This window comes from Phaethon aethereus, assembly GCF_964289735.1.
Source record: "Phaethon aethereus genome assembly, chromosome: 2".
In the NCBI taxonomy this organism is placed as follows: Eukaryota; Metazoa; Chordata; class Aves; order Phaethontiformes; family Phaethontidae; genus Phaethon; species Phaethon aethereus.
In genome coordinates this window covers 149,753,530-149,765,889 of record NC_138582.1, presented here as the reverse complement: position 1 = coordinate 149,765,889, position 12,360 = coordinate 149,753,530, and the positions used below count along the sequence as shown (strand labels likewise).

Sequence of the window (12,360 nt, the reverse complement as noted above, 5' to 3'; positions counted from 1 at the left end):
TGGGAATTTTACATGCTGCTGCAATAAACCAATATGATTATTAATTATTTGACTAGAGCTTTTTTCCTAGTTTATTTGTACATGGCTTGAAATTTTCTCTTGAAAAATACCACAGGTAGTCCTGTAGGCTAAAGACCTTGTTGTATCAAAAGAACAAAGGAAGGGCAAGTGAATTGCATTTACTTGTGTGACCAGCATCTTGCAAGCTGTCACTAGAGGAAAAATGTGCAACCGAAGAAGAAAGTTTGTTCAGCTTCAGTCTTTAGGTCTGATGAGGTGCCCAGCTACATTTCTTTAGCCAGTTGCAATGATTACTGCAGTAAGTTTGACACATGCCTATTTAAAGCTGGACTGTGCCCTTCAGTTCACTTTATAGAGGCCAAAGGATAACAAGGTTTGCAAGCAATAACCTAATTAGGATTTGATCCAGCAATTGAGAGGAAGAAGATGCCGTATTATATTAAGCATTCCCAGAATCAGTTAATTTTCTAAACAATATGAAGCATGACAAAGTAAATCTAGAAGTAAACCCTTCCAGTACAATCTCACATTGCTATACATACACTCATATCAGGTAGAGGTAAGCTATTGACAAGTGACAACATTTGTATCTGTGTTGAGTTAGGTGAAGGTATTTCATAACATACATTCTCAGTCAGGGTTGAGCAGACAAGTATTACTTCAGATCTTGTTGGGTGCTTTAGCACAATGTCACCTCTGCAAGTCAAGTAGTTATGTTACTCATGGTTTATTGAAATGAAGCTGTGCTCTCATGCCTTCAGGTTTGTGTGCTAACCAACTCTTCACAATAACTTCTGTAGGAGGAATTGCCTCTGATTTTCTTCTCTGCTCCCCACTTTCCCTCCAGTATTATGCATAATAGTGAACATACCTCATCCACGATACTTAGGGATGTAGCCCTAAGTTAATTTTACTGTGCTAATGTTTTGTGTAAATGCACATGTAAAAATATTTAAATAACCTATGAGACTTGTACTGTTTTTCAGCAGCTTTGAGCAAAATAAAACCGTATGCATGTGTTCTACAACAAAGGCTCAAAACTACGACCAATAGTTAAGTACAGTATATGCTACCTGAAGTATCCCTATAGAACAGTGTCTCTAGTACACAATGATATTTCCTATACAAATTAAACCTTGAGTTTATTGTTACATTTAGATTGAGGCTAAGGGAATACTGTATTGAAAGTTGAGATCCTGAGTATATCACCTCTATGGGCAGGTAGGCAATTTGCAATGCAATGTGACTGATTGTTTTATTTAAGACACATGCACAGTTTAATTAAGTATTGGCATTAGTTTTAACACCAAGAAGAGATAAGAACAAGCAGTATTTGCTAATGCCAGCCATGAGCTTCCAAACATCTTCTCTCTCTTTTTCCTATGACAATGCTTTCTATTTACAAAACATTAAGAGTTGACTTACTAAAAAACCTCACAATTTATAAGCAATTTAACAAGTGCAATTTACAGTCACCTCAATTTACCAACCTTATACTCTTCAGTGCTGTTGATTGTGATGGTATTTGCTTTCCACTGACTTTGCAGTTCTCCCGAATCTTGCCAGATATTTGTAATAGTATCTTCAGAGTGTTTTTGAAGCCCCACCATCAATGTTCCACTCGTTTGACTGATCCAATAATGAAATGTAATCTAGGACAAAAAAGATCCTATTATTCCAGAGAGGTACTATGACAAATAATGAAATACAAGGACTATGTATCAAAATACCTGGCAAACATGTTCATCAGTCGGAAGTAAAATATTGGTCTTTAAAGTTGCAGAAGAGGATCGCATTTCAGAGGACAATGAGAGGAAATAAGCTATTAAAAGGAATAAAAAAGAAATCTTAGAAACTTAGAAAAAGTGATATAAAATATAACAGTGAAACAAGAAGAGGCACACATACAGGTATGAATTAATAACCAAAAAGCCAACTAGAAGGTTTTCTCCAGAAAAGTTTCATATCACGCTTGTAGCCATTGTGTGCCAAGCTTTTGTTCATATTAAATATTGGCACAGTATTGCTCCACATTCCTGCTGAAATTTCAAGTAGGGTTCCAAACTGTGTCATGTGCTGATAGCTTGAATACTCAATTAATACGTGCAAAATTTTGTGGCAAATCTAAGACTAATTCAACAAGTTAATCACAGAACTTATACTCCAGTTATTGAAAAGATTACATATTTCATGCCTAAACAAGAAACTGTTGTGACCAACGATACAGATTTATTACAACAGTTCAAGTTTTTAAGGAGGTGGTGGAAGATGGGAGAGGAGGCTATTGTGTTCCTCTGTTCCACAGGACACGGGTCTGCTTTTTGGCTGCTCAGAAAATTACCTCATCACAGAGGGGAGTTTGTGGTACCCTTGTACAGACTCCCAGTATGAAGGGTTGTCCTCAGAATCTCCACACTAGCATTAAAGATAGCATTATCTTTCCGTTTAAAAAACAAGTTCACATTAAAAGCTTTGCTTTACTTGAAAGTGTAACAGTTCAACAAGAGTCAATGAAACATGGTTGTTGCTATCCTTTTGACTGATTGTCTCTCTTCCTGACAATATTGTTTCAGATCTTCTAAAGATGGAAGGCAACCACCCAATTCTAGGATATCAAATACTGCTAGTCAAAATCTGGCTCTTCCTGAACATGAAGATTTCAGAGATGTTAGATGTTAGAGGATGCAAGGGGGGCAGAGTCAAACATTTTTTCCCCCTCCTTCCTAAACTCCAAACAACGTCAGGTAAACTGCTGCCTTCTGACATTAACTTGTAAATGAAAGGAGAAAGATGAAGAAAGGAGAAAGATGAAGAAAGGAGAAAGATGAAGAAAGGAGAAAAAAAACATGTGGGACTGAAGGGAAAAAAAAGTCCTAAAAATAAAAATTACTACAGAAACCCAGTATCAGAGGACATGTAGGAACATCTAAATATTTCATTTATAAAACTGGCCACTCTGACCTCTCATCCTCGTGTGCAACTGGAAAGTCACTGAAAAAGGACCATAGGGCTAGCTCAGTGCTGGACCCAGCTTGCAATGCCCCACAGAGAAGCATTTTGCAGCCTGCTACAAGAGCAGTGGCCGCGCTCACCTTAGGTTTTAGGCCTTTCAGGAGGGCTCAGGCAGCACTTTCAGAGCCTGCCAGCTGCAAGGATATTCTTCCTACCCACAACAGATGGCTTGGTGCCTCAGCAGAGCCCTATCCCTGACTCCAATCTGTTTCTCTGGTTTTTAACTTCCATAAAATTTGGATGTTTTTCTTTCAGTTCCCTAAAGATAAGTGTATCTAAGACTCATGAACAAAGTCAGATTTCACCTGCCACAGGAATTTTAAGTCCTACACAGATGGGGCAGAAATTATAATTTTAAGAAATTCTTTGAATGGTAACTTGACATTAAACTTAGTGTAGATAACAAGTTTCAACTAGTAAAAACAGGTTTGTTTTGGGGTTTTTTTTAGTGGTTGTCACTAGTCTGTTCAACTACATTTTCTCCTCATGAGAACCATGAGGAGAAACAGAGCTAAACAAAACCTGTTACGTTCTAGTAAATGATTACATAAATCTTCAAAGGAGTTACATCTACCAAGTGATCTTTGCTCTTCTGCTAATGCGTGTGCAATTACTTATCCTGCTGGCAGGAACTTTTCCCTTTAATACCCTGCCATAGAGCATACTCCACTCAATTGTCACCATATAAAATAATTTCTGGTCTTTAAGCAGAAACGAACATAAAACTGATTACGTAGTCTGTTGAGTCACCAGCAGTGGGAAAACCTGAATAGCTGCTGTAAGAAGATAAATATTTCCTAAGTGATTAGAACCAGCATTCAGAAAATAAAAGTACAGTTTAGCCATTCTCCAAAATAACCAAATACACTTAACTCCCTTAGCCACTCAGTTCACAGATCTACGTACACAGCCTCTCAGCAAACTGAATAGGTACTTTCAGGTACTCAAGCTTTCTGTTATCTGATAAAAAGAACTTAGATTATTATGGCTACCACACAATTCAAACCTGGCAGATACAATGGTAACTGAACATCCAAAATACATTAATGGGAATATACAGGTGACTGAACAGTTTGCTTCCTCTGTAACAAACACTTGAAACTGATGGTTCTCAATCTTTTGCTGGCTTTGGGTTCTTGCATAAGTTAAATTTTCCCCTACCTTCAGTAGGGGAAAAAAAAAAAGTTCTTTGCAAGATAAGTGTAACCTTTTTGATTGGATATAGGCAAGAATATCTTTCAGGTCCTTGCTACATCCTGATGTGGCATATACCACCAAGAAAGCACAAACCCGAGGAACTTCAACTAGAACAAGACTCTGTTGCCTGGTTAATTAATTTTGATTCTAGCCAAGAGTTTGCTATATTTTTATTTCATGGTATTTGTCTTTTATTTGCTTCTTGATGAGAAGAGCTGTTATTATTTTAAAGTGTTTCACAACTTACAATACTTGAAATAAAGTATGTGAATATGTTTATGAAAGATGTTTGGTAGTTACCCAAATTTTTGTACTATCATCAGTTTAAATCAGCATTTATTTAAAAAGAGCCTTATTTTCAGAAACATAATACACTGTACTGTGTTTGGCTGGGATAGAGTTAAATTTCTTCGTAGTAGCTTGTATGGGGCTATGTTTTGGATTTGTGCTGAAAATAGAGTTGGTAACACACTGATGTTTTAGTTACTGTCCAGCAGTGTTTTCAAAGAATCAAGGTCTTTTCTGCTCCTCACACCACCCCACCAGTGAGTGGGCTGGGGGTGCACGGGAAGCTGGGAGGGGACACAGCCGGGACAGCTGACCCCAACTGACCACAGGGATATTCCACACTGTATGCCGTAATGCTCAGCATATAAAGGTGGGGGAAGAAGAAGGAAGCGGGGGATGTTCGGAGTTACGGCGTCTGTCTTCCCCAGTAACCCTTATGCGTGACAGATAGCTGAGCACCTGCCTGCAGATGGGAAGCAGTGAATGAATTCCTGGATTTGCTTTGCTTGTGTGCGCGGCTTTTGCTTTACCTATTAAACTGTCTTTGTCTTGACCCACAAGTTTTCTCACTTTTACTCTTCCCATTCTCACCCCATCCCACTGTGGGGGAGTGAGTGAGTGGCTGCGTGAGACTTAGTTGCCGCTGGGGTTAAACCACAACAGTCCTTTTGGGCACCCAACATGGGGCAAGAAGGGTTTGAGGTAATAACAGGTTTGACCAGAGCATCATAGAATGGATTTATATCTGTTAACAGTTGTGCGTTACAATATTGATTCATCTGTTCTCGACAATAGTTTTTCTGATTTGTGCCGTCTTATTTTTCTGCTATACATGTTAAAGATTGGTGTTGGTTTTTGCAGGATGTGCTTGTATGCTGCATACAAGCAAAAAATGAAGTTGTTAGAAGCACACTGCATGGGTAAAGTTTCCTAATTACAGAGTGTCGTGGTTTAGCCCCAGCGGCAACTAAGCCCCACACAGCTGCTTGCTCACTCCCCCACAGTGGGACGGGGAGAGAATCGGAAGAGTAAAAGTGAGGAAATTCATGGCTTGGGATAAAGACAGTTTAACAGGGAAAGCAAAAGCCGCGCACGCAAGCAAAGCAGGACAAGGAATCCATTCACCACTCCCCATGGGCAGGCAGGTGTTCAGCCATCTCCAGGGAAGCAGGGCTCCATCGCGCATCATGGTTTCTTGGGAAGACAGACGCCATCACTCCGAATGTCCCTCCACCCCTTCCTTCTTCTTCATCCCAGCTTTATACACTGAGCATGACGTTGTATGGTATGGAATATCCCTTTGGCCAGCCTGGGTCAGCTGTCCTGGCTGTCCCCCCTCCCAGCTTCCCTTGCACCCTCAGCCTTCTTGCTAGCAGGCCAGCACGAGGAGCTGGACTGTCCTTGACTACTTAGCAACAGCTCAAAACATCAGCACCTTATCAACATTTTCTCATCCCAAATCCAAAACATAGCCTCACGCTAGCTTCTGTGAAGAAAATTAACTCTGGAACCAGGACACAGAGCATCATGAAAATTGTCAGCTGTGGAATGAGAACTTCCAGGAAAATGTAGAGGGGGTTTTTTTGTTGCTTTTTTTTCTATGAAAATTTTTTAAAGTTCAGTGACATTTTCATTTTGTTGATTTCTAAGCAAGTTTTCCGTGCATTCACCTTTAAACCAGCAACTCACATTAATCGTTATATGGAACTTTTACCTGTTTTGTAGCTTACGCAATGTGTAGAAGGTGCCGCTTGCTTCAGAACAGTACAGATTTCCACACCCTCAGATAATCACTGTTTGGGAACGAGGTGAAAAACATCTAGGCTAATCAGTCACACACTTTAGTCCCACAAAAGATTATATTCTTGTACACTCTCCAATGCTGCGTCCCTACGTTCCGACACTCGCTCTGAGGGCTGCTGCACAACTGCTTGTGCACGGGAGAGGTGAGAGAGAGTGGGTAGAGGGAAAGGGAAAAAGAATAATGGAAAATATGGGGAAGAGAATTAAACAGTTTGGAGTGATTACTTCAACTAGCTCACATCTTTCCTGTGAGATTAGAGGTTCCCATCAAATTCTTTCCCTACTTCCTTGCTGTCTTACAAACGAGCTTTCTAACAGCTTTGGAAGCAGGAGAAGACTTACTGCAGCTAAAATGTTGTCTCAAGATAGCTAAAATGGTGTGAAGAAAATCATGTGTTACAGAAGGAGGAAGCCAGGTTTTGGAAAACAGGGTTAACTTGGCAATTGGACAAGCATAAGGGACGTATTTTATCTGACAACAGGGACAATGAATTACTTAGTTGAGCGACAGTCTTTGATGCAAAATGGAATTTTAATAAGATTAGAGAGGAGCTGGCTCAAACAGGCTACCAAAGCACTTCCCACCCCAGATCCAAAGTCTCCTTCTCTCAGAATATTTGGAGTGGTAATCTTAGTCACAGATAATAGATACACACACTCTGGGCATTCACCAATCAAAGAAGAGATTAAAACGTGTCTCAAAATGGGGGGCTCAATTCTCATTTCCAAACTTTGCAACCATCAAGGCTGAAATTATTACCTGATATCTCCAAAACAGGTTAAGGTCACTCAGGTAGATAAACGTGACTCTTGGTGACTTTCTCCATGATAACAAGAATTGCTTTCTGGAATAATGTCTATTTTTCTGGAATTCTGGGTTATTGTAATTACAAATCACCTAAAAACCTGGATACAACCGTTCAGAAAACTTGCAACAGCATACAACTGAACTATCAAGAAATTAGTAAAATTAAGCAAATAAAATAGAGAACTACATAATTTCTAAGAGCCCATGATTCTTTCAAAGAGCATGAGGATTCTTACCACTGTCATTCCCATTGTGGTCAGAGTGCGGTGGTCCAATGCCAGATCGACCGTTTCTTCTTATCCATCCAGGCTGTAAATTCAGGTCATGAAGAGCTTTGCATAGATCAGTTTCAAAATCGCACTTGTCACAGGAGGAACCTAGATGGAAGCAAACAAACAAAAAATTAAAACCTCAAAAACAAAAGCAAAGGGATATGTTCTCACATGGCTTGCTATTGAATTAGCACAGAGAAACATTCCAAACAGCCTCGTACAAAAAGTAAGAAACACCAGAGGTTTTAAATCATGAACAAAGAGAAACAGGGCAATGGAAGAGAGACAAGAGAGAATGAATACTGAAAAAAATCAAAACAAACCATCAAGCTCTCCCTCTGCCAAACCAAACCAAATGATTATATTATATTACTATAACATATGCTTTTTTCTTCACAAATATATGTGTGGCTACCTACCTGTAGGAAACTCTCCAAGCTAACATAGTTACTTGCAGAGGGTGTTCTTAAAATATACTGCAGCTATCAGCTCAAGGATTTCAGTATATTCTCTGTTTATCCAGGGTTCTTGCATAGAAAAACAAAGACTTAACACCAGGAAATAACCAGATAGCAAAAATATTTTTTTATTCCACCACTGTGTATCTCACCATTTTGCAACCTGCATTTTTGGGGAACTTGGAATATAAGCCCATTCCCAAAATTCCCCAGGGCCTAATAACAGAAAGGTGAGGCTCTCATCATCTGACATACTCCAAAGTTTACCAGTGCTCGTTGTCCTTCGCAAGCTGCTGTATTAAAACAGAAGCCACACTGTTCAGAGGAGAGCTAAAACAAGTCCTCAGAATGACATAGTCTCCCCATTTGCCTTTCCTCTGTCCTTATTTCTTCCAGTGCACATGGCAACGTGGTGGGGAAGGACTGCATCTCCCCTTCCGCATTCCCCTTAGGGCAGCATAGGTTAGAAAAGGGAGGCAGAACGTGTCTTTCTGGCACAGGACCCAGTTTGGTGTACCAGTTCATTCAGAGAATTGGAGGGCATGCAACCAGATAAATAATTGCTTGCTGGGAGGGAGGATCAGATCTTTGTTTCTGCTCTGGTGTCAGAAAGCCCTTTTTCCATCACATCAAAGCTGCATAAAAGAGTTTGCATGTGCCTGACGGGCTGGACAGCCCCATTCCTTGAACCACTTATTGTAGTGGTGGAAGGATTTATTTAAAAAAAGGAAAAAAAAGAAAGTCTAATCAGATGCCTCTGTAAAGAACAAGCTTATTGCAACTTCACCCCAAGCAGAAAGGCAGATACGTGGGACTGTGGAGATTTCATGCACTGTAAGGAAACTTTCGGTTCACCTGCATTTTCTCTTACACAGCAGAGGATAGGTTAAGTCTCTGCCTTCTCATCAGGATTCATGGTTAGACATGAGAGCTACAATGCCTTTGCACTCCATCTAAAATTGCTGCTTACTCCAGGCTCCTGCTAATTCTTTCGGTCTATTACATATTATCACATTCAGTAATCATTTTAATTCAAGTTGCAGCTGCAGCATTCATAGTCACACTATAATGTCCAGTTTCATGGCTTTCATATTCACATCAACTTACTACAACAGTTAATTATAAGTTGAGAGAGGGGAAAATAGATATAATTCACATAAGCATTCCAGATACAAGTTAATGTGCAGATTGTCTGATTCATCAACCACCTTTTTATTGCTGCTTTTATTCCTTAGCTCTTTAAGTGGCTGAAAAGCATGTCAGTGGTTCACCAAAAGCACAAACACTGCTGAGACATATCTGCTTCACATTACATGAAATGCACAAAATCACATTCAATATTTCCTCAGGAATTTTCTCATAGGTGAAAAAAAACCCAATTTGAAATAAATATGTACAAAAGAGCAAGAACAGTACCTTTTTAAATAAAAAAAAAATCCTTCATAATTCATTATTATTTTCCAAGGCGATACTAATTTTCACAGAAAATATAAATTGAAAGCATATATAGGTTTATATGGAATATAGATTTACAAATATAAAGTCACTGTTTAGAGAGGAAAAATCCAAAAGGAAGAAATGTGTGGGATGTTCTAGATATTTTTTGCAGAATTTCCTGTGAACAAAACAAATACTTAAAATAACCTCTAAGGAAATATTCCAAGTCTCACAGAAACAGACTACAGTCTGTATGTATATAAAATCTTAGTTTGGGATATTCTGGGAGCAAAATATTATTAAGAGTAGATAGTTGTCATTCATCCCCTAGTGAATATTTTGCAATAGTATTTCAGAGGTAAAAAATGACTGTAGGGTTTATTCCACTCCTTTTCCAATGCTGTAGCAATGCACAAACCAACCGCGTATGAAGTCCAAAATGAAGATAAAAATGGACCATCTGAAATTACAAATCTGATATATTTTCAGTGCAGAAACATCCTTAAGCCTGAGTAGAACCCAGAGGAAACAACAGGGACCTGTCATGAACATGAGATTGGAGAGCTGAAACCAAAGTAGAAAAATAGTTTCGCAACAATCCCAAATCAGAAGAGTGGATGGCAGCAGGATGAATTTTCAACTGACACCTTGATGTGTATCTTTATGTCTGACGGCAAACTTCTCTCCTGGAGTGATCCAGAGCATTATCCAAGCAGCCCGAGCATCCACAGACTGTCACGCAGAGCCTACTTCCACACCTCTTGCTCATCCATACTTTAAATACAATGTTATCTGGTATTTAGGTCTTTCACAGAGCTCATAGACTCACTTTTCTAAACTAGTCTTTGGAGCAACTTTAATTTCTCTACTTTCGTATAAGTATTTGTCTATAGCAGTACTCACACAACAAGCAAGTCTAAAACTCCTCCATAAAAATTAATGGAAGAATGTATCTCTTGCTGCATTTTCTGCAATCATTATAAAAAGTGCTGCCTGGAGGAAATGCTCTTTTCTAGGGAAACCAAGACCAAGCACAATGAAGATTTCAAGGCTATGCAGTGAAACATAGCATAACCATCCCTTGTGCAAGTGGTAGAAAAACCACTTTGTGTGCTAGTCACACATCAGGGGATTCGAGAGACATAATTTCCAGCCATTGGCATTTAATATATTTTAGTACAGGATTAAAAAGTTACAAAATGTACTGGTATCCAATACAGTCTTACCAATTTTCTTATTTTCAGAGGAACAAAAATCAAGTATCCTAGAGGTGATTGTAGACTCCTGTTCCAAATGCATATCTGTACTGTATTTGGATAAAACAGGGAGTCACACTGAAAGAAGAAGCCTATGTATATGGGCACAGAGCTCTAATTTGGGGAATCTGCATTTAAGCTACTGATCTTCCTCCCAGATGAAATCTGGATGCAATGACCACTAACATGCTCTAATTAGCATTTTTCAGTGCACACAGAAACATACTGGCTCATCTAAAGACCATCTACTTTGAATTTAAAGCTAAACACCCCAAACCCAACAAATAAAGTAGCTTCCTTTGTTGCACAGTGAGTGGAACAACTTAGATAAGTCTTTAGTTAAAATTAGAATTTTTGATAAATCTAAACTCTTCTTTCACTCCCGAACAATGATCCTCAAAGAGCAAGACTATCTTATGTATCATATGGAATCATTTGCAGCATGATTTTGTGTTACAGTGTTCTGGAAATAGTAGATTTCTGATGCAAATTTACTCAGACAGTAGCAGTTAAAAATCACTCTCACTACTTAGATCTTTCCTTTAAGGGAAACAGCAGCAACCATATTCACAGACTCTGAATCTGGCAAAGATTAAGCTAGGACTATCAGTTCATGAATTCAAGAAAATTTTCTGCCTTGCCTAGACTGAGGGAAAAATTTAAAAAAATAAAAGAAAAAAAGTTGTTGTTTATGCCTTGATCTAGGTATTTTGGATGAAAACTGAATTTCAGCAAAAACTTTTACCATGTATCAAGGGAAAAAAAGTAATACTTGTTAAATCACCATTGAATTTTAAGTGCTTGAGGAAACACTTGCTTTGCTACCTAATATCTGTATGAAGATTTATGAAAGATGTGCACTGTATAGACATTGAAAACTAAGCAGGAAAAATCAAATGGAAGCCAGAAGAAACCATCTTAGAAAATCAGATGAAGAGGGTGAAAAAAAAATAAAAACGAATTCCCAAATATTTTTGTAACATTAAAAAAATCCCCCCTCCCCAAGTTCTCTCTGCTGCTGTGTTCAGTTATCAAACCATATCACACTTATGGTGAAACCCACTGAGACTTACCTTGTTTCTCATCAGTGTTGCCTCCACACTGGTTGGTGAAAACGCACAGTTCCCCAGATGGAGCAGAGGAGCCATCACCACGTTGGCATTCACTTCCTATAGATGACTGAGTATCTACCAGAGCAAAGCAATATAATGCCCAGAAGAATATGAAGCTGTTCATGGGCTATGCTACTATCTAAGCTTTCACTTGGAAAACAATTACTTTAACTGTCTAGTATTGGTCATGAAGGGTCTTTGAAAATGCTATATTTACACGCATCTCTCTGAGAGATGTTTATAGAAACTCACTTTTCGAATCTGCAGCTTAAGGGAAATATGGCTTCTGCACAGCAGTGACTTTCAACCCAGCCTATCTTTGGATAATATTTAACTGAATTATAACATTGTTTTATGACCAGAAAATTTTGGTGCATGCTATGCAAGTCAAGTGTATATCATTAACTTACTGATTTGATGTATTGCCCAATAGTTTGCGAATATATTAGATAAGAAAATAACAGGGCAACAGAGTAGAATTGCTATGTGACCAACTGTCATAAAAATCTCTTTTCTCAGTGAGAGTTGATGAATGCTTACAAAACTTATGAAGAGTTTCTGCATCAAACGTAGAAAAGAGTTGAGAAGTTCAAAGCTGATTTTGCATCAAAGGGATTGTAACTGACTGATCTAGGGAAAGAGACTTTTCAGAGCCTGTAGACATATGACACCAATAGTTGAAAGTGGTATCTGTTT

The 12,360-nt window shown here is 38.7% G+C and overlaps 1 protein-coding gene across 1 annotated transcript in view; it reads right to left on the bottom strand.

Annotated features, from left to right (window-relative positions):
* The window catches only part of MALRD1 (MAM and LDL receptor class A domain containing 1), a 298,997-nt gene extending 287,034 nt beyond the window's left edge, over positions 1 to 11,963 (bottom strand). Inside the window, exons 1-4 of the mRNA XM_081996518.1 lie at positions 11,626 to 11,963; positions 7,366 to 7,506; positions 1,752 to 1,843; positions 1,512 to 1,673 (exon numbers count right to left, since the gene is read on the bottom strand). Of these exons, the coding sequence (XP_081852644.1) occupies positions 1,512 to 1,673; positions 1,752 to 1,843; positions 7,366 to 7,506; positions 11,626 to 11,788 (558 nt within the window). The 5' untranslated portion in view covers positions 11,789 to 11,963. The remainder of the gene's footprint in view (positions 1 to 1,511; positions 1,674 to 1,751; positions 1,844 to 7,365; positions 7,507 to 11,625) is intronic.
* Positions 11,964 to 12,360: the final 397 nt, after the last annotated feature.